At 37.7% G+C, this 23539-nt stretch overlaps 1 protein-coding gene and 1 long non-coding RNA gene across 4 annotated transcripts in view; one reads left to right on the top strand and one right to left on the bottom strand.

Moving 5' to 3' along the window:
• CFAP43 (cilia and flagella associated protein 43) overlaps positions 1-23539 on the bottom strand; it is a 112593-nt gene that overhangs the window by 77615 nt on the left and 11439 nt on the right. For 2 of the 3 annotated variants that reach the window (XM_077877741.1, XM_077877743.1), the window contains exons 4-9: positions 19638-19805; positions 17245-17395; positions 11341-11497; positions 8186-8253; positions 5188-5319; positions 51-167 (exon numbers count right to left, since the gene is read on the bottom strand). In XM_077877741.1, coding sequence (XP_077733867.1) covers positions 51-167; positions 5188-5319; positions 8186-8253; positions 11341-11497; positions 17245-17395; positions 19638-19805 — 793 coding nt within the window. The remainder of the gene's footprint in view (positions 1-50; positions 168-5187; positions 5320-8185; positions 8254-11340; positions 11498-17244; positions 17396-19637; positions 19806-23539) is intronic. The other variant, XM_077877742.1, reaches the window with a different exon arrangement.
• LOC144301160 (uncharacterized) lies at positions 670-20836 on the top strand. The gene is made up of 3 exons (XR_013367962.1): positions 670-1364; positions 18739-18824; positions 20311-20836. It is a non-coding gene; the product is annotated as an uncharacterized LOC144301160 (long non-coding RNA).

Genomic DNA, 23539 nt, shown 5'->3' with positions numbered 1-23539 from the left:
CCAAAATCTTTTCTTTAAATCCTACTGTGAGATAATAAGATATTCCTTACCATGCAGTATTCATTTCCGGGTGGGATAAAGTCAATTGCCTGAAATTTCCCATCACAAGCCTCTAGGACTTTATCAAAGGTTGGCTCCTCACCAAAAGTGTAAATATAAATAGATCCCTGTTAAATATACAAAAAGAAAGAAAGAAAGAAAGAAAGAAAGAAAGAAAGAAAAAAGAAATATAATGCAATTATTGTATATGCAGTTCAACAAATATTTATTAAACACCCACTGTGAGCAAGGCACTGTGTGGGAAGAGGTGATGGGAAATTAGAGATTAATTTACCTAAGGCCCTGACTTTGAGGAGCCTAAAATCTGGATGCTTAGTTTTTTTTGTTTATTAATTCATTCATTCATTCATAATTTAAAATAATAAATAGGACTTTCTTCTTCTCTCCAACTCCAATCCTTTGTTTTTTAAGTTATAAAACAGAACAAATATTTTTTCTGACCCCCAAAATAATGTCTATTTATACAAAAAATTAGGAAAATGTGGAAAATTGAAAATTGGTGAAGGTAAATTAAGGCTTACTACATACTAGACCATGGTGGGCACTGGTACAAACTTTTAAATAAGCCTTTGTGGAAATTGTGGAGATGTGGCTGCAGCTGTTACTTTATGACTTCTTTATCATTCTCAGCTGCCAATTCACCTCTCAAAAAAATGTATCCTTTTAGTTGTGACTCTGCCAAGTAACCATAATATGGTGTGGGCACTTAACTAGCAAAGAAGTCAGCTTTCAACTAACACAAGTTTTTCAGGTTTACTCAAGTTAAAAGTGAATATTTCTGTTCTTGTTTATCTGAAAAAAAAAAAAAAACAACTCTGTAGAGTCTAAATTTGATAGATATTTACTAATTTTACCTTTCATTCATTCCTTCAACAAATATTGAGTGGCTACACTGTGCCAGGCACTGCTCTGGATGCTGAACCTACATCGGAGGACAAAACAGACAACAATTCTCTGCCTTCATGGAGTTTACATTTTGCTGGGGGATTCAGACAATGGACAAGGTGTCTAAATAAGATATACTGTAAGTTAAACAGCAGTGCTTGTAAGAATTAAAAAATAAAGCAGGGAAAGAGGATATGACACGACAAAATAAGAATGTGAACTGAGTATCCAAAAAGGCTTTATGGAAGTGACCTGAAAGACTTGAAGGATGTGGAAGTAGCCCAGTGTCCATCGAAAGATGAATAGATAAAGAATTGTGGTCTATATATACAATGGAATATTCCTCAGCCATTAGAAACAACGAATACTCACCATTTGCTTCAACATGGATGGAACTGGAGGGTATTATGCTGAGTGAAGTAAGTCAATTGGAGAAGGACAAACATTATATAGTTTCATTCATTTGGGGAATATAAATAATAGTGAAAGGGATTAAAGGGGAAAGGAGAGAAAATGAGTGGGAAATATCAGAGAGGGTGATGAAACATGAGAGACACCTAACTCTGGGAAACGAACAAGGGGAAGTGGAAGGGGAGGTGGGTGGGGGGATGGGATGACTGGATGACGGGCACTGAGGGGGGCACTTGACAGGATGAACACTGGGTGTTATACTGTATGTTGGCAAATGAACTCCAATAAAAAAATATACCAAAAAAAGAATGATAAAAAAAATAAAAAAAGACTTAAAGGAAATGAGGAAAGAAAGGATTCCTGAAATTCTGTGGGAAGAACATTCCAGACAGAGAGAGCACCTAGTGCAAACACTGTGAGGGAGGAACATGCTCGGTGAGTTAAAGAATATGCCTGATGGCCAGTATGACTGGAGCAGCGCAAACAAGAAGCAGGGTAGGGGGAGATCAGGCCAAATGGTGAGGAGAATCCACATCATGAAGGGATAGTAAAGCATAGTGAGGATTTTGGCTCTTAGTCAGAATAACATGGGGAATCACTGGAAGGTTCTGAAGAGAAAATGGAAAAGTGTTTCTCACTTTGGCTGCTGTGTTGGGGATACAGTTTATTCTATCATGTACTGAGAAAAGTATATTAAAGGCTTCCATTGAGATAATGACTTTGTTTCTCCTTGTCATTTTGTCACATTTTGCTTTATATATTTTAGGACTGTTATTTAATACCTATATATTTTTAATTTTCATATATTACTAGTGAATTTAACCTTTTATTATTCTTGAAATAAAGTCATTTATCTTTAGTTGTGATTTTTGCCAGAACATTTATTTTGTCTAATATTAATATAGCACCACTGGCTTTCTTTTTTTTAAGGTTCATGTTAGAACTTTTTCTGTCTTTTTATTTACTTTTAATTTTTTAAAAATTTATTTATTAGAGAGAGAGAGGCAGAGACACAGGCAGAGGGAGAAGCAGGCTCCATGCAGGGAGCCCAACATGGGAATCGATACTGGTTCTCCAGGATCAGACCCTGGGCTGAAGGCGGCACTAAACTGCTGAGCCACCTGGGCTACCCTTTCTTTCAATTTTCAATTTACCTTCAGTGTTTCTGTATTTTGTATTTTTATTTGCTTTCAATCTTATTGTATACTTATACTTCAGCTGTGTCAGTTGTAAATAGTATATAATTGGGTTTTGCTTTTTTAAAAAAATCCAGTATTGCAACCTTTGCCTTTTAACTATATTTATTATTCTGTTTTACTTTTATTGTAATTACTAATATATTTGAGTTTAAATATTACATTTTAATTTATTCTTCTACTTTCTTGTTTTGTTTTTTTCTCTCTTTTCTAACTTTGTCTTGGATTGCTTTTTTTTAAACATTTCACTCTCCTCATCTACAGTGTAGAAATTTCATCTACTGTTTCAGTTCTTTTAGTGGTTACCTTAGAACTTATAATAGGCATACTTAATTTATAAACACTACAAGGTTACTTAAAACCTTTACTTTCTGTTTGGGAAAGTAAATAATGAACTTGAAACACTTTCTTCCATTTATTCCGTCCCTTCTAGTTCACATTATTGTTGTCTGGAATTTTAATTCAATGCTATTTTTAAACCCAACCTCACATTATTTTTACTGTTTTATATAGGCAGTGTTTATTTACACTTCTCCACACAGTTACTATTACTATTATTCATTCTTGCAACATAATCCTTCCATCTGGGATCATTTTCCTTCTGTCTGAAATACATTCTTTAGAATTTTCCTAGTAATGGTCTGGGAGCATCTAAAAATGCCTTTTTTCACTCTTATACTGAAAAGTGCTTTCATTGGGTACAGAATTCTATTAGGTGATAGTTACCTTATTTCACTACATCAAGGGTCAGCATACTTCTTCAACAAATGGACAAATAGTAAATATGTTAGGCTTTGGATGTGATCTCTTACAACTACTTAGTGTGAAAGCAGCCATAGATAATACATAAACAATGAGTATGATTGTGTTCCAGTAAAACTTGATTTATAAAAACTAGCAGCAGGCTGGTTGGGGCCTACGCAGCCATAGTTTGCTGATCCCTGCTCTACACAGAAGATAACACTTCACTATTTCTTACTTGCATTATTGCCACAGACAAGTCAGCTGTTAGTCTAATTGAAATTCTTTTGAAATAAACTGTTTTTCTTTCTGATTGCTTTTAAGATTTTCTGTTTTCAGTTTTCAACAGTTTCACTTTGTTAAGTCCAGGTATGGTCACGTTTTTAGTATTCTGCTTGAGAGTGAATAGACCTCTTGAATCTGTAAATTCATATCTTTAATCAGTTCTGGAAAATATCTCTTTAAATACTGTCTGTGCCCTACTCGCTCTCCTCTCTGGGATTCCAATCAAACATACACTGTATTATTCATGTCTCTTATTTTCCCTTCCATATACCCTCTGCTTTTGAATATCTGGGCTACATTCTATATAACTTCTTTTGAATTATCTCCATTCATTAACTTTCTCCTTGGCTTTGTCCAACCCCATGTCAGACATATTCATTTAATTTTTACTTTTTTAGTATAGTTTCTCTTATAGAAGTTCTATTTCAGTCTTTCTCCCTCCTGTTATGTTACATTTTTTTATTGTTTCCTGTCCTCCATAGATATTTTAGGATTGTCATTTATTTGTTATTTATTAAAACATAGTTAGAACAGTGGTTTTTGTTTTTATTTTTTAAGATTTTATTTACTCATTTATTTGACAGAGAGAGCAAAACTAGGCAGAGTGGCAGGCAGAAGGAGAAGGAGAAGGAGAAGGAGACTCTGAGCAGAGAGCCTGATATGGGGCTCAATCCCAGGACCCTAAGATCATGACCTGAACCAAAGGCAAATGCTTAACTGACTGAGTCATCCAGGTGCTCCAGCACAGTTAACTTTGGGTATTTACTTACCAGCAACTGAAATCTTTCTATATTTAAACTTAAGTTTCCTTTAGGCAAAAAATCATTGATCTTTCTTTATAATCCACCTAAAGTCATTGTCTCACAATATAAACTATTGCTAATACTGACTTTTGAGAATCATTCCATTAATTAGGAGTCTTTCTAACAGTATAATAATTGAGGTGGATATTTCATTTTACCTTGTATTTATTCCCCTGCCCTTCTTCTTTTACAGAACCCATATTTTCCTTAGAGAATCATCCATAACTCTAATATCAGTCCATGTTTGGTTGGGTTGACTCTACACAGGGTCCAAGGGTAGGCATGTGACTTAGGTCTTGCCAATGACAGCTTAGAATCCTCCTGGACATAGTAATTGCCACAGAGGTAGAGAGGTGACCCAAGTAAATACAATGAGTCTAAATTCAAGGACATTTTTTTGTGATGTCTTTCCACAATTGTCACCATGAGGGAAGAAATAAAAACTGGAGTTGCAGAAGGCTCTCTTGACACTTCTCAGATGGAGAATCTGCATGGGAAGAGTGATAGCAGAGAGGAAACAGAACCAAAATATGGTCACAAAACAAGGCCAGCAGCATCAGAGGAGCCCCTGGATTCAGATTAACTCCTTGCTCTTTTAGTTACATGCACAAAAACAAATAAATGAACAAACAAAACCCTCTTTGTTATTTAGGTCTATTAAATTAGGTATTTTTTTCATTTGTAACCTAAGGAGTTCTGACTTGTAGAGGATCACTTTGCAGCACTATGCCCTTCATTCCTGTAGTGCAATGATAATAATAATAATATTTGAAAATTGTCTATCAGGAAATTGTCATCTAGCATACCTTGTCTGTTTGAATCAGCAACATTTGGCAATTTGGAGAAAACCTCATATGTTCCACGGGCTCTTCAACATCAAGGAAAGTCTCTATTTTGTAAGTTGAATCTTTAATAATAAAAGAATACACAAAGCCATCCTAGAGACCAAAAACAATGATATAAACACAGAAAATCAGTCTCAATCAGTACAGAATATCCATGTCAAATGACTAAGACTTATTGACTATCAACCACAGTTTATTTTTGGAATCATCATCAATGTTTACATTATCTAGAATGCCCTGTCTTATCTTTATTTAAGCAACTTTTAACCACCCTTCCTGGTCAAGTTTCAATTTTATCTCTTTTGTGACACAAAATTTTGTGACCTAAAATTTTACTGATATCTCCTTTCTTTGAACTTCTCTAGCATCTATCTTTTTTTTTCAAGTAAGATCGTCTTTAATAAGGTTGGAATTTTGTTTTATTAGCTTCAAAGGTAGAATTTAGTGATTCATCAGTTGCATATAACACCCAGTGCTCAGCCCATCAAGTACCCTCCTTAATGCCCATCACCCAGTTATCCCTCCCCCCTACCCATCTCCCCTCCAGCAAGGGGACTTCATTTCCTAGACTTCAGGGTCTCTTACAATTTGCCTTCCTCTCAACTTTCATCCAATTTTATTTTTCCTTCCCTTCCCCTATGTTCACCTGTTTCATTTCTTAAATTCCACCAATGAATGAAATCATATGGTATTTGTCTTTCTCTGACTAATTTTGCTTAGCATAATACCCTCTAGTTCCATCCATCTAGCATCTATCTTTTTACCACTTTCTTCATTATTAGGAGATAGGGCAAATGAAGCAGTTCATTATGTGGTTTGCATATAGCAGTCTCCTTACTTCAAGGAACACTAGCCTTAATGTGTTAATCATTACTATGTGCGTTTCTTTAACCATTATTATGTGCATTTATTTTCTCCCTAAATACCCAAAGGTAGGAAGTGTGCTGTTTATTTCCTTTAATCTTCCTATCGCATTTCTCACCCTGCTAGAAACAGTAAAAATCAGTTGGTTGGTTGGTTGGCTGTAAACAGACTTAGGTTCATTTATTCTCAAGAGGAATTTGAGTTATATTCACAGTAGTGAGGAGGCTTTGGGCAAATTAATCCATCATTTCTAGATTAGATCCCACTATCAAGTATATACATTAGTGAGATGGCTGAGTTCACATATTTGGGAACTGAGGGACAAAACATGCAAGGTGCTTTCTCCAAACTCATCATCATTCTCCATCTCTCATGGAGTAGATGCTCCAACTATTCCTATAAACTATTTGTTTAGTTTTTTAAATTTTATTTTTAAAGTAATCTCCACACCCAATGTGGGGCTTGAACTCACAACACCAATAGCAAGAGTCACGTGCTTTACCAATTGAGTCAGCCAAGAGTCTCTAAACTGGGCTTTAAAAAATGCTAAAAAAAAAAAATGCCAAGGGTGAGGGGCGCCTATGGGGTCAATTGGTGAGGCATCGGACTTTTTATTTCAGCTCAGATCATGGTCTTGGAGTTATGGGATCAAGACCTGCATTGGGTTCTGCGCAGAGGATAGGGCCAGCTTAAGATTCTCTCTCCTCCCTCTGCCCCTCCCTGCTTGTGCTTTCTCTGAAAAAAATAAAAATAAAAGTAAAAAATGCCTAGGGTGGTTTTGAGAAGTACAAGAGTCATAAGAGGTCATTAATGCAGACTAAATGTAGGAAGTGGAGCACTGGGAGGGGGTGCAAGGATAATAGTCTGTTGCAAGTCTGCAGGGGAGGGGAATGGATCACCAGCTGAGTGTAGGTTTATGAGCTCAAGATTGCTTCTCATTGATGGAGCTACATCTCTTGTCATCACGGCCTAACTGCTCTCAGGGTCCTGGAAATGCGATCTGTGGCAATGGAAGAGACAAAGCTAATAGCGGTCTTGGGCCATCTACCAGTAGATCTCAGATTTTAGTGTAAGTCAGCTCTGAACTTTAGCACTGATTCCAACACTGTGAAAAGCACTGCAGTCTGACCCCTTTTCATACTTAACTGAGGCTGTATACTCTAATAAATGAGAGCAAAGTCTTTGGAGTTTGACACACCTAGGTTCAAGTCTCAGCAACTCCATTTACTGGCTACCAACGCTGTAAGGCTTGGCTCCTTCCTTTGTATAAGGAGGTTATTAATAGTTCCTACTTGATAGCATCATTATGAGAACCAATAGGATAATATAAGCAAAGGACGTAGCATGGTGCCTGGCACAAAGTAAGTGCCAAGTAAATGAAGGCCATTAATGCTAATTCTAATATGAACAATAATAGTATAATACATGTAAGCTAAATGACATGTACAAGAAGCTAGGCTGAAGCTTAGACAAAAGGTTCCATTTGTGTCTGACAACCTAATGTATTTAGTATACAAAAAGGCATGAAGTTGGGTGACAGATATTAGGTGTTCTAGGGGGCTTGTAGTTTTTATTTTTGTAATGATTTAATTTATTTATTTGAGAGAGAGAGAGAGAGCACAGAGGGAGAGGGAGAGGGAGAGGGAGAGGGAGAAGCAGATTCCTCACTGAGCAGAAAGCCTGATGTGAGACTCAATCCCAAGATCCTGAGATCATTACCTAAACTGAAGGCAGATGCTTAACTGACAGCCACCCGGGCACCCTAGGCCTGGAGTTTTTAATTCTATTTTTGATTATTTGCAATAGTCTAGATATATGGCAGCCCATTACACTGTTGTCTCTACTTTCATATACATTTGAAAAATTTTCATATAAAAAGTTTCTTAATAGCATCCAAAAAGGAAACAATTTTATTTTTTATTATTTATTTATTTTTTAAAAAGGAAACAATTTTAGTTAATAATCTGATAGAACCTGACATCCCAAATTATGACTCATAATAATAAGTAGCAGCAAGTGGAAATTGTATATATTCTTTTTTTTGAAATTGTATATATTCTTGACAACAATTAATTTTGAAGAAAAAAATAATTACAATTCCAGAAATCAGCACGCCTCCCTTCTGATATGCCATGGTGACTGGACTGATAAGGTTTCTTCTCTCTTTTGGAAAAGAAAAACAAGATAAAACAGGTGGCACATAACTAAAAGTGCAATATAAAGTAATTAATCTCATTTGCTTTCCTAGGACTATTCATTTTTTTGTAATCCTTTCTAAAAATCAACTTCCTATCAGAATATGTGGTATGATGCCTTCCAAACAATGAATAATAAAAGCTGCTCAGCATTGACTACTAATGTAAATCACATGAGTTTCTTTTTAAAGTTCTGTATCATCAGATCTGTGGAACTAACATTGTAGAATTATATAGCAAATATATTTTCTTATTTTAGAAAAGCATTGTCAGAGATTTTAAGATGACAGGAAAAAATAAATAAACCCAAACCTAATTTCTTATCCAGCTGCATACTTAAGATTTGTACATTTTATGGTATGTAAATTCAAACTTCAGTAAATAAAGTAGATTAAAAAAGTGAAAAGAAAAAATATTCTATAAGAATAATTGTTATGAATAAAACATTGTCCATGGGGGAAAAGAACAAAAGTAAATTACCTTTTATGTAGACAAACCATGAGAACTATACGATCAAAAACTAAGAGAGGATTCATCAAATTATTTGTTTACTATATACTACGTGCTTGGCATTTTGCCACATGATAAGAAGCATACTGTCCTTTCCTTCAAAGACTATTCACCTCCCAACAGTTCCTTCTTTTCCAATACAAATACCACTAGAGTCCAGGTTCTTATCACTCAAGGCCTAGTCTAGGTGCCTGATGCTTTTGGTACCTGCTTCTAGTATCATCCTTTTTTGGATGATGACTAAATTAATATCCCCATGCACAATTCCAGTTGGGGTACATCCCCATTCAGGAGTTTTTGATGTCTGTCCACTGTCAGCTGAATTAAGTAGAAGTACCTTAGCTGGACATTCAAGGTCAGACATGATATATATGTCCCTTTGTTCTCCACTAGCCCCATGTAACACTCAATGCTCCAGACAGACTGGTCCATTTCTTGTATCTCAATCCTCCCCAGTTTTTCTTGTCCACAGATATCATTGCCCAAAACTCCATCTACGCTTATCTATCTGTGAACCCATCCTGCAATGCCCATTTCAAATGCAACCTTCAAAATGACTTAACTTGGCCTGTTTCCCTCATTTGAATTCCCATAGCACTTTGTTAAGTTTCTCTTTAATGAAATTATCTAATCCACCTGGCTATAATTATCTACTTGTTTAATTCTCTTTAATAAAATATAAATCCCTCAAGGGTGGAAATTATAAGATCATATATTTGCCATTTATGTCACCTCTGAGGCACCTTGCTTAGTGTCTTCCACATTGTAGACATTAGACAAATATTTATATGAAAGTATATATACTATACTATGAAAATTATTAGGAATAGTATACAGGAAGGAAATAGTAAACAATATAAGATTATACATGATTAAGTCCTAAATTGTGTATAACATTACAGATGTGACAGAAGTTTGGACATGAGAAACATTGCTTTAGAATTCATTTTACAAAGACATACAGGTGTTAAACTTTGGAGCCAAATGATGAGTAAAACACAGTTCCTGACTTCAGAAAATTGATACCTGATGGGAAAGACAGACATGCACACAGGACATTGTAAAAGCACAGGATGAGTCTCTAACAAGGGAGTGAGTCTGATAGAATCCCTAAGGTTGTGGTGGAGACAGGGAAGGCTCCACAGAGGATGATCTCACTAGGTAAACAAGGAAGAGAAGGACAGCCTAGACAAAGATAACTACAAATGCCAGCAGGTAGAATTTGGAGACAGCACAGGAACAATGAGAACTTCTCTAAGGCTTGTGCGGGAGGAGCAGGAACTGGGAAGGCAGGCCACAAAAGAGGTTTACCTTTTAGAGAGCTTTGGGATGGTACTATGGATACTAGATTAGAGAAAACTTAACCTGGAGGGTAGAGGGACAGTAAAAGGAAGGCAGGGCTGGAGCAGGAAAAGTCAAACTTAATGGCCTCAATGATGTCTGAACCAGAGAAATAGGAGCAGGAATAGATGAGAGGCACTGCCCTGGGGGAAACTTGTAGGAGGTGGTATTTAGCTGGAAACTTAAGGATTCAGAGAGTATATTGGCAAAGGAGTGAGCTAGGAGACAGGTTTGTGAAATGACGAGAAGAAATGACTGGCTAGATCAGAAAACTCATCCTGGTGGGTAGAAGGAAATAATGTCAGTGGAGCAGGTAGGATCAGATCAGAAAGGGCTTGGAACCAAGGCAGAACAGTCCTTGAATTGCATGTTGAAGTGGTCTTTAAGAAGGACGGTTTGACAGGGATGAGACACCTGGTTTGGGTTAGCTGTTGGTTAAGGTCAATGAAGTGAGTGCTAAGGTTGCTGCAGAAATCAAGATGTGAAATACTAAGACAAACTGGAATGCAGAGTACATTGGACAGATTGGGGAGCTGGTGCTGGTGAGGCTCTCTTCTCAAAAGGTCTACACCTAGCCCCTAATGAGTGGACATTAGCTTCTGTGACTAAAGCCCAACCCTGGCCACAGTTGATGGGACCAGGAATGGACAGAAGATCTAAGAACAGATCACATTCTCTTAGAAATTCTATACAAGGAACACAAACGTAATTTTCAAGATGGCAGTTAAACTTAAAAGAGGTCAATGTGAAAGAAGGCCTTGAGAGAGTAGAGGGCAGGAAAGGGCATAATTTGCTTAAATTAAACAGAACAGGCATATATATAGGAAAGGATACAGCTAAGAACTTGGATCTGAAGTCCTATTGCCTGAGTTCAGGTGTCAACTCCACAATTTATTAGTTATGTGAGCTTGGGAATCAATGCTTCCATTTTTTCATCTGTCTCATGGCAATGAAAATGTATCTCTTTATAAAGTGTTTGAAGGGTTACAGGAAATATATCATGTGGAATATAGCAGAATGCCTAAAGCATAGACTAGTCAATAAACACTAGCTATGAGGAACACCCACGGGACCTGGGAACTATGGGATAAAAGAAAAGAATCAAAGATGTTCCCCAAAATAGGGAACAAACATCTATCTTCAAGTGTGAAACCATCACCAATGGCTATACTTCTGGGAATAATGAAATAAAGCAGTTTCTCACCCTTTGCTACTGTGTCTTCTATCTTAAGTACAGTCACTTTCAAGGTTTCTCCATTAATCATTAAAAGATGACCTTCTTCACAGCCAACATATAGGTCACTTGTTGGAGTCCAGCAATGTATAGATGGGTGAAGCGAAGGATATAGATCATCTTTAGGCTTTAGGGAAAGATGAAAAACTTTGTGTTAAGAGAGCATTAATGGCTTAAGAGCCAGAGAAATACCCAATAAATAACTTCCAGAAAGAGGGCGGCCCAGATGGCTCAGAGGTTTAGCACCGCTTTCTGCCCAGGGCGTGATCCTGGAGACCCGGGATCAAGTCCCACGTCGGGCTCCCTGCGTGGAGCCTGCTTCTCCCTCTGCCTGTGTCTCTGCCTATCTGTGTGTGTGTCTCTCATGAATAAATAAAATCTTTTAAAAAAAAACTTCCAGAAAGAAACATGAATATAGGCTTATTACATTCATTGGTCCTGCCATTTGCCAAGAGCTAAGTGAACTTATCCTTCCTTGCTCCATTTGTCTATATTTTAATTCAGTAAGAATATATAAGATGGTCTTGCCAACACATTTGGAGTTCTAGTGTTACAGGTTTTCATGAAAATTTTGAGTAGTAACTTCTACACTGTTCCTTGGTAGACTTCTTTGATATCTTGAATCTAAGAAAGTCATTATCTAGCTAAAAATCACTCTTTTTGAGGAAATCTTTCATCAACGTTCATCCTCCTGATTCTGCAGTGGAGGACGGGTATGATTTTCCTGGAGTGGCTAAGGAGAGGTTGGCCTAGATCTTTTGCTTAGTTAGCTTTTGTGGGAAATGAGAAGAGGACACTTGACTGGTTCTGGAGGCCTCTCTAATTTGGTTCATGAAATATCCTATGTGATTTTGATACCATGGAAAACTCAAAGAGAATTTACAAAATCTATGGAATGTACCTAAAGGAAAAGTTGGCTTTGGGGAGTAAAAATAACATGGACAAGGATATAAGGCAAACTTTTCTTGTAAAGGAAGAGACAGTGAATATTTAGGCTTTATGGACTCATAGGTCTCTGTCTCATATCCCTATTATTTTTTTAAACATCCCTTTAAAAAGTGTAAGAGAACATTTTTAGCTTGGAGCCAAACAAAACTTGTCATGGCTTGTTGATCTCTGCCTTAGATGGTAATACCTCAGTGGTATGGCCCTTGCAGCCTTAAATACTCATGTCTGGCAGGGGAGAGCTATCTTTATCAGCATGGGGCAGTTCTCCTTATAAGTATAGGCCTACCTGCTCTCCTTCCTGGGGGTCAAGGCAGCTGTGGCAGCTTTTTAGGGCATATGCTTCCCCTCAGCATTGATTAAAATGTGGCATTCAGGATACTGTCATAACAGTACTCCTTTTTTTCTATTTAAACAAATCAAACATACTAGTTTACACACTTATTTATTTGAGGACGTAACATTTAGTACTACCTGTGCTTTGTGTTATGCTATAGCATTAATTAGAATTGCATTAGTTATAACACAATACTTTTGTTTTCTTTAGGATTGTTACACCTATTGGAACAGAAAACATTTTTTTAATAAGCTATTGGCCAAATTAATAGGATTTTTAAATTCCTTGAGGACTCCATGTTTATTTCATTCTTTCATTCACCTTTTCATTCATCTAACAAATATTTATTGGATGCTTATTAAGACATTCCAGGTACCGTTCTAGGTATAGGGATGTAGCAGTGAACAAAATAGACAAAACAATCCCTGGCCTCACAGGGTTAACGTCCTGGTGAGGGGAAACAGAATAAAAATAAGTTAAGAAGTTAAATATCTAGAATATTATATGTTGAAAAGCACTGTGGAGAAAAAGAAAGCAGAATCTGGAAGAGGTTCCACAGTTGGGGAATACCATAAACCTATATAGTTATTTTTCCATTAAAACAGTAAATAGGGACTCCTGAGTGGCTCAATCAGTTGGGGATCTGCCTTTAGCTCAGGTCATGATCTCAGGGTCCTGAGAGAGAGGCCCACATTTGACTCCCTGTTCAGCTTGGAGCTTCCTTCTCCCTCTCCTCCTTTCTCACTATCTCTGTCTTTGTCTCTCAAATAAATAAAAATCTAAAAAACAAACAACAACAACAAAAAAACCTCCTCAATATATGTAAGCCACCCTTCTGATAATTACTCAATTATTTGAATAATGTATTATGTACTGTCCTTTTAATTAGGACTGGTTTGTTCAAGGTAAAGCAGGTGTGGTACTATCAAAGTAACTATTTCTACTAGATTCTCAACAGATCTAACTTTGTTATGTAATTGATGTTTAAACAAATATTTATCAGATGCTGGTTATATACCAGGTATTGTACCAGGTCCCAAGGGATCCCTCTTCTCAATAGGATGGTCATTTGTTGAGGGAAGAAGACTTATCAACCAATATCAGAATCAGAAAACATGGGAAGTTATAGCAGAGGGGTGTTTAAATATTATGGGAGCACTGATGATAAGAAAGCACTTGGTTCCTCTTGGTGGAATGAAGGAAGTGTGAAGAGAGAATTATCATTTAGAATGGACCAGGAAATATGATTAAGGCAAAAATCATACATAGCAAAAGTCACCATGATGATTCTTTAAAAGGACATATTGACTTTGGTCAATGATTGATCTATTTCAGGCCCTGGTAGCCTTGGATTGTTAGAAAATAAATACTTGATTAATAATCTGGCCACCCTATGGGCCAAAAGGTGGGGGCAAAACCACCTGAAAGGATTAAACTGCTGCTGATTGATGACATTTTTGTGCTATCTAATTGAGATTTGACTCACAGGGAAGAGTTTATTCACTGAATGCCATTATTTAATCACCATTATTTAAAAGTTTCTTGGGTTGTATTGATGACATCTAACCTTAGGCTATCTATCACAAAGGGACAGATTCTTATCTGTTATGGCAATGGGCTCAAAAATCTTAAAAAAAACACATACATCTGGTTCTCACACCAGCGGATCTATGTGTATGCAACAGATGGTGAAGATTTAAAACTTTAAATTTTCTGGCTTTATTATGTTAAACTAGTACTGTGTGTGACTTTTGTTACTTTAAGATAAACCTGGGCTTATTTTTCTATTACTCTCTTTCATCAATAAATATGTTTTGTGCCATTTAAAAATGAATTTAAGGGGACACCTAGGTGGCTCGGCAGTTTGGCGCCTGCCTTTGGCCCAGGGCCTGATCCTGGAGGCCCAGGATAGAGTCCCTCGTTGGGCTCCTTCCGTGGAGCCTGCTTCTCTCTCTCTCTGCTTCTCTCTCTGTCTGTGTCTCTGCCTCCCTCTTGGTATCTCTCATGAATAAATAAATAAAATCTTTGTAAAAAATTAAAAATAATAAAAATGAATGTAATACTATATGGATTATGTGAGCAGAAACCGTAATTTTTAATTCTAAAAATTCTAAAAATTTTAAATGAAAAACGTGCCAGTAGTGTTTAAAAACATTTGTTAGCACCACCTCATTGTTCATCTCTCTGGAGTCATAAATCAAACATTTTGATCACTTGAAGACTGAACATGAAAAACTGAACTTAATATTGCTTTAGAAAATGTAAGCATCTAAATATGTTTCAGCATAGTTCAGTTTACAAGCTGAATTCCTATTTAGTGACTTCTGTTTAAAAAAAAGGGGGGGTAGATGGAAAAAGAACATTGGACACTTGAGATAAAATTCATTATCTTGGATCCAATTTCTGCCCAGATAACATCTGCCTTTGATTGCTCCCCTTTGACTGCTGGATACTGTTTCTCAGGCCTAAAATAAGTTGTGTAATGTGATGCTGGCCTATTTAGAGGCCTATAATGTGTTTATAGTGTTAGCTATAAGAGACATAATGGGAGTATTTATTGTTTGTAATTTTATAAAAGTCCATAGCTTGTCAATTTATAAGACTCATATAGATCAGTTCATTACTAATTTCTTTGCCATTGGTTGGTACCCAGGTCACAAGAAATGTCATTCAAATGAAGGAATAGAATCAAGACCTTTGAGATCTATTTTTGGTTATGCTTTCACCCATTGTACAGACATAATTACTGTTTTAGTCATTTTTCTCACCTTACTTATCTATCAGATGAAAAATAAATATTGGAAAAATTAATTTCTAGTATAAATGTGAAGCATATGGCTTTATGAACATTCCCTATGTGACTTTTAAAATGTAGAACTTTAGTGTTAAATTTGTTTTCAGAAAAAGGTTAAAATGCACTGAGTACACAAGTCCTAAGAAGCAAAGATTTCTGTTTATTATGAGCATTTTAAAAAATGGTGACTCCACATTCAAGTAAAGAAGGCATTTCACAGCATTTTTGAATGACAAAGAGAGATGCCTGAATTTTATGTATTTTATGTAGGGTTCATCCTGTTGATGCAAAATGTGAAAGATGAGTGCTCCTACAGAAATTTGCTACAGAAGAAGATTCCAGATAGTTGAAAATACGGGTTCCTAGGCATCAAATACTAAACACAGAAACTTCTTTTCAAGCTGTAAAGCCTGATGGCTGATCTATTTGTATTTACTTTGCTGCCCCATTGTGGCTAAGTGTGGTTGTATTTCTCAGGTTAGGATTTGTGCTATTAAAAGGAATTGGTCATCTTCTGTATTTAAAAAATGAATAATCATCCTTTAGAGGAGATACTAAGAGCATACACATCCTTTTCTCTTGCTTCCCAGAGACTTTTAATAAACCAATTACCATATTAAATTATTTTTAACATCTATAGCTTAATTCTCTGGTCAAAAACATTTGGGAGCTACTACTTCCTTTATCCTTGGCCTAGAGCTTTAACACAAACATTAGCATAATATAAATTCCAGAGGCTTAGCAGAATCAAGCTCCTCATCTTCACTCATGTGCTGTCTCTGCTCCCTGCCTATCCCTTGACCTGCACCTGCACCCCAGTCTCCTCATTTACTGTGTTGCAGCCACCACAGATTTTCTTTCTTCAAAAACACTGATTTATCTTCTTTCCCCCAGGGCCTTTGCACATACAGCACCCTTGCCTGAACACTCCTGACCCTGTTTGTACCACTTGAGCCTCCTTGTCCTTCAAATCTCAGGATGAGTGTTGTCTTCCCAGTGGCCTTCCTTGACCAGCATATGTTAATCTCTTCCTCACTTCCATCCCCCTCCTATTTATCCCATTATAATAATTATTGCATTTTTCAATGATTTAATGTATTTCCCTACTTTTGTTGTTGTTGCTGTCTCCCTGATAGAATGTAAGCTCTAAGGGTAGGGATTATGCCTGGTTGGTGATCATATGATCCCACCACCTAAAACAGTGCCTGTTACATAGAAGGAGCTTGATAAATATGTGAATGAATGAGTGTGTAGCTGTTAACAAACTCCCTTTTGAAGTTTTCTTCCACTATTTTCCAGGGCCTTGATCTTCTCGCTTGGATTTGTTCCTACTTCTGTGTCCCTTGTCAGAGTCTTTTTCTAATTCCTGATTCTTGACAAATCAGTTTCCTCTCTGGCTCTCTTCCCTGATACCCTCTCTCCTCTATCATCCTTCCCCCACTCCAGTGCTCCACTAACCTCCCTGTGGTAATGACTCTGACATCAGTGTCTCCTGCTCTACCTTCTCTATCCTAGTAATAGTTCCGCTTGCCCAGCTTCCACCTGGTGTCTATTGCTGGATGTCTTCCCAGCACCCCAAATCCAATATGTCCAAAACTGAAATCAGGTCTGGGCTCCTTGTTCCTCTTATCAGTACCATCTTCCCAGTCAACCAAACTGGAAACTCCAGAGCCTTCATTTCTTGTAGTCTCCAAGGCCAATCTGTATTGAAAACAGGATGATCCTCTCTGTCCTGCATGTCTCATGGGATGACTATGAGAATCAAATAAGCAAACAGGAAGAGGTGCCAGGTAATTACCCTGAAAGTTTCTGCCTCCTCTCCTACTAGCCCAGCAATGGCTGACAGCGGGAGTATAGGTCCATAGATAAGATCCTTGGCCAATGAGGTGGGGAAAATGACATCTGTTTCATTAAAAAATGAGCCATCTTCCATAGGTAGTTTTACTGACCTTCAGAAAAAAAGAGAAGTCAGAATAATGAGATTAACAAAGACTGGTCACTGATATAACCACTATACATTGGTGATAAACAAGGTGAGGAGGTATTGTAACGTGTAAAAAACAAACAAGCAAACCAGATAAACACCAAGTAGTAGATTTAAGAATATATATCACAAAAGAAAAATAATGTAGTTATAAATTAATATACAGGAGTTTTCAAAAACTTTTCAAAGTTAATATCTAAAGTGGGAATTATATACATTTGAACATTGGTGGGACTGGGCAAATGAGCAGCAGCTGGGCAAATGAGCTGCAGCTGAGTCGCAGGGGACTGTGGCAAATGGGAAAGTGTGTTCCCTCCTAAAGGGAGTAGGTGTCATTCAATTCCAGCCAAGAGGGTTTGTTGAGAATTCTGGTTTCAAAATTTCAAGAGATTATCATAATCTGGATATTTATGAGAAATCTCTCAACGTATTAAATGTTGGCAATTAATTCAAATAAAAATCAATGTGATTCAAAATAAACATATAGATCTTCCTCAATTTATGATGGAGCTATGTTCCAATAAACCCATCATAAGTTGAAAATACCCTAAGTCAAAATGCATTTAATACTCCTAACCTACTGAACATCATAGCTTAGCCTCACCTACTGTAAGTATGCTCAGAACACTTACATTAGTTGGGCAAACTACATTAGTTGCCAACTTACAGTTGGCCCCAATCATCTAACACAAAGCCAATACATTTTAAAATAAAGTGGTGAATATCTCAAGTAGTTTATTGAATACTATAATGAAGGTAAAAAACAAGACTGGTTGTAAGGGTACAGAATGGTTGTCAGAGGATAGGCTGTTTATCCTCATGATCATGTGGCTGACTGGAAACTGCAGCTGCCACTGCTTAGCATCACAGGAGAGTATAGGACCACATATCTTTAGCCTGGGCAAAGGCCAAAACCCAAAGTTTGAAATACAGTTTCTACTAAATGTGTATCACTTTGGCATCATCCTAAAGTCGAAAAATCTCAAGTGGAACCAATCTAAGTCAAGGACCATCTGTATATGTAGCTACCTTTGCAATCTCTAATATCAAGAATTCATTTTCAAATCTACCCTATGTCTTTTTAACCCATAATATGGTTTATAAGGGGTGTGTGAAGAATTCATGGCTTTATGCATTAAATTCAAAATTTCCTTGGTTATGTTTTATGCATGATAAATAATTTTGAAAAATTATCATGTAAAAACAGTATCTACTAGTCAAATATAAGACTTGAGTGTTTTCTAATCCTGCTTGCTTTCTGAACCAGGACAATCCACTCACCTTGTCTCTCACTTTATTTGCTTATAGAAAAATCACAACTCAACATTCAGAACTAGAGGAGAATATTCAAAGCAAGCAAAAGGAGAATGCTGGGATAAATTACTGCCTACCTGGTAAGAATTTGATAGAGACATTACTCATTTATGAACATCTCTGCCTAGAGACAGATTTGACTATTCGGTTCTTATAAAAATGAAATCGAGACACAAGGAGTACTGAACAGAAAGAGGTATCTTTCTTTAGGGTTCTGCATTTAGACATTTTTCTTAAGAAGGCAACTTTTCAAAAATTTCAATTTCAAGGATACACATGTCCAATATCAACTTAGTCTTTGGCTTTGGGGAATATACTGAGAATAGTCCATTCAGATGCACCTTGAGCATTTGAACTCTCCTTAACAAAGGTACCATTATTATTAATCACCAGGACATTGGTCATAAAATTTCTTTTTGACCTAGTTCTATTTAAACAGGTAACTCATGACCTCACTATATGGACTGCCCTTCTGTTTGTAGATTATGTGTCTGAAGGCAAAATCTATGTTTTACATATCTAAAAGTTTCTTATTTTTTATGTTCTAGTTAGGCATCAAAGTAATAGGAGCAAAAATTCATAACCATCCTTTTTATAAATAAGCATGTTTTGGAATACTAAGAGCAAATCAAATTCGGTAAATTAGACCATGTTGGGAAAAGCTCAAGGAAGACTTGATATTTAAAAGAAACTCATTGAGAAATCAAGTCATAAAGAATCCTTTCAAAATGCAAGCAATCACTCCAAGGTAATTAGATATGTAGAAAGATGTTATAATTTAAGATGTTTAATATGTACATATAAAGCCAGTTAATTCATCAAATTGATGCAATCACATTACATGAATGCAAACTAAGACCACTACTTGGCTGTGTAGTCACTAAGTCTCTTACTTTGCTTTGAGATAATGCTCCTGGTTACTTCTTTCAATGGTCCATACAGTCACTGCACTTGGACTTGATAAGCACAGCTGGTGCCAGTTCATAGGGTTAAAGGTCATCTGGCTTACATCCGTACCAGGTTGTGACTTCTTGCACAAAATGACACTTGATTCCCAGTTCCTTAGAGGGTAGAGGGTAATTGTGTTTTGTAAAAAAATAATTCATTTGAATTTCACATCTTGAGAACATTTATCTAATTATTTGAAAACAATTCACATAAATTTGAGCCTTAATTCATGATACAATTTATTTAATCCATGATATTAATATCAAATTAATAACTATGCTTATCATTATACTGTACCCTTCTAAGCAAAATAACTATGTGTTTTGAAGAATTACTCTCTCATTTGCTATCGAGGCTATTTTGTCCTCCTTGTTAAATTTGAGTTTAACTCATCCAAACCTAGAAAGTGGAATATATCATCACACTTGCTGAAAAACAATTGTCTAAGTTTCAATATGCTAAATATGAATAATCCATATTAATCTGTATGTACTATACACATTGATACCAATTAATCATTTACTGAGTTCTAAAAATCATAGTACTAGTACTTTTTAATTTTATTTATTTATTTATTTATTTATTTATTTATTTATTTATTTATTTATTTATTTTTAGAGACAGGATGTGTGAACAAGGGCAGAGGAAGAGGGAGAATCACAGCAGACTCCATACTCTGTGCAGAGCCTGACATGGGGTTGAATCTCATGACCTGAGCTGAAACCAAGAGTCAGACTCCTAACCCAAGAGTCACCCAGGTGCCCTTAAAATCTAAGTACCAGTACTTTAAAATATTTCATTCATTTACCCATTTGAGAGAATATCCCGAATCCTTACCATGGGTAAAGTCTTTTGCTAGATGAAATGGGAGGAAAAAATAAATGAGCTAACTCCTCCAGGAGCCAGCATTCCATTCAGACTTGAGACTGGGAAACTGGAATTAGTATCTACCAAGCTCGCTCTGCCTTTTGGCACCCTTGTGCTCTCACTTCCTTCCACCTCTATCACAAATGTCCAGTCCTTCATGTCAGCCATTCTATTACTGGTATCATGGGTTCCCTGGATCTTTGGACTTTCTGCTTCAGATGCCTGGTCAAACCATCAACCCTGGATGGATACAACTGAAAGCCCAGGCTGCTACAGACATAGGGATAAAGATCATAGGACTATGTGTGTCCATGACATAATTTTGTGGTTACTACCCCACTGGACCCTCAATACAACCTCTAATCCTGCTGTGTTTCTCTGGTCTGTTCTCTCTCCATTCTCTAAAGCAGCCATTTTTAATATTTTCCCCTCTCCTGAAGCCTCTAACCACTCCAGCTCCTTCTTCCTCTCAGTGAAAAGACTTCCATGAAAAGATACCTGGGAATCCGCCCCCCACCCCCACTTCCCTCAATTTTCTGCTATCAAGCATAGCAACCTGTCTGGATCTGCATCATTCTTTTCTTCTCTCCTATTGCAGGGGAAGGCATGTCTTTCCTCTGACCTAAGGCTAATTTCACCATCTGTGCATTAGGTCATTAGTCTTGTCTCCTTAGAAACATTAGTTTAAAAAAAAAAAAAGAAACATTAGTTTATCCATTATTCCTTCTCTTCTATATCTTCAGACTCTTTGTTTCTCATGACTCCTTCCTTAAGTGTTCATCTCGGCCATCTTTAAAAAAGCCTTTCCTCAATCTCACTCTTCCATGTCTCTCCTCCTATCCCCTACTCTTTGAGGCAAACTCCTTGATTGAGTTGTTCTAAACTCACTGCCTCCTCTTTCTCACTCCCAATCTCATGCCTGGATACCTGCACCGTCAAAACCATTCCACTGACTCAGCTCTCTCCAAGACCCACGAATATCCACCTTCATCCTGTATCAAATAGGAAGTTCTCAGTTTTTGTATAACTTAACCTCTGCAGGATTTGACACTGCTAAATACCTACCTTCTGAAGTGACTCTTGGTATCTCTGTCACATGCCTCTTAGGGGACATCTCAGGCTTCCCAGCTTCCCCCTGTCTGGAGCTTGATCACCTGTTCTGACTAGCAGACTCAGTGGCTGTCCAACTGTGCAGGCTTTGACCAAACTTATGTAGGCACAACGCCCCCTGTGCCTCAGCTCACGCCTGCTCCACAGGCCCAGAGGCTCCCCTGGGCCCCTGGAGATGACATGCAGGAGGTCTAAATAAATCTGAAAATGTGGCAGTTAACACTTTGTGCAGTGAACCCTGATTGACGGGATAACAGGAATCAGTGGTTAAACTTTCATCTCTTCCTCTCCTCTTCTCAGCCCAGGGTCTGTCACTGCCCAAGGACTGTCCATGTTCAAAGTAGTTCATTCAGCCTCTCAAAAGACTACCTGTGAGACTGAGCAATCAGTCAATTGCAATTGGGACCAAGTGCTGGCTCATAAAGTAATGAGCCCTCATCCTGGCTCTCCTCTTTCTTTGTTCCTTCCCCTTTCCCACCTCCACCCACTTCCTTCCTGGGGTTGCACTCCCTTCCAAAGAAGTGGCTCAGGAGCTGTTACCTCAGGCTCTGGTTTCTAAGGAATCCCGGATGAAGTATATTCTGGAACCCTCCATGCCCAGTGTCCTTCCTCCTTCCATAACTGATCCTTCTGTGTTTCCTATGAGGTTTCTCTTTCTCTTTCAGATCCTTTTACTGGTGCTCCTCTAGGTTCTGCCCTAGGTTCCTCTTTAAGCATTCTTATCCACTTGCAGCATTTTGTTTGTTTGGATTTTTAAATTCTAGTATTTTGAATACCACTTTGATTTAGCAACTCCCAAATGTTTGTCTTCAGCTCTCTCCTGAGCTCCAGTCCTGTATATCTGTGGCAGAGGCATTGTGTCCTCCAACATCTCTTCTCCATTTCTTTCTCTGAGTAACAGAACTCCTGGTTTTTAGCCAGCCACATGGTCACCCACAATGATCACCGCATTTCCCAGCCTCCCTTGTAGCTCCACATGGCTTGTGACTAAATTGGTCCGTGGGATCTAAGTGGCAGTGATGTGTGCAACTTCTAAGAAAGGTTTGTGACCTTCCCTTCCCACTGGTTCCTCAAAATACATGGGCAGTAGTACTGCACTTTAGACTAGAGATGAGGGCAATGCTCCAAGAGCAACAAGATAGAGGCAGACTGGCCCACGACACCAGGGAACCACGATTCCAACCATTGGTGGCTCATAGCCAGACTCCTCTACATGAAAGAAACTTGTCTTCTCAGCTCCCTCAACTAGTTATCTCATTTACCTCAGGCACCTTCACCTCAGCTTATCCCAACTTGTCTTCCCCCATTGCCTCTTTTAATTTCCCTCCACCTATGCCCTCCACACCTTTCTGAGTTGTGCAATAATGACCACAAGTTGTTCAAGTCACAACTCTGGGTATAACCCTTGACTGTCTGTCTCCCTCAGCACCACACCCAATATTGTCAGTCACCCAGTGCCATGGTGCTGCCTCCTAAATACCTCCCCAATCTCTCCTTCCCTCTGTCCTTATTTCCACCATGTCACAGTCACCTCTCCTCTGGATCACTGAAGCCTGATTCATGTTCATGCCTATTTCCCTCCAATATACTTTCCATGATATGGATAGAAGGAGGCTTCTTGCATGCAGATCTGCTCATGTCGTCGCATCCCTGCTTATAACCCTTTAATAGCCTCCCATCACCTTTAGGATAAAGGATGTGCCTAATAGCATGGCTTAGGCATAAGGTGAGTATCTGTCTGAATTAATTATTAACAATATCCCCTCTCACTCTCAAAAGTGTCCTGACTTGGATGATAAACTACATGGTCACTTAGTCATAAGGCTGCTCATGAGCTGGCCTCAGACTGACCCCCTAGACTTGCCTCTCA

The sequence above is a fragment of the Canis aureus genome, chromosome 29, assembly GCF_053574225.1.
Source record: "Canis aureus isolate CA01 chromosome 29, VMU_Caureus_v.1.0, whole genome shotgun sequence".
Lineage (NCBI taxonomy): Eukaryota > Metazoa > Chordata > Mammalia > Carnivora > Canidae > Canis > Canis aureus.
This window is presented reverse-complemented; position numbering and strand designations above follow the sequence as displayed.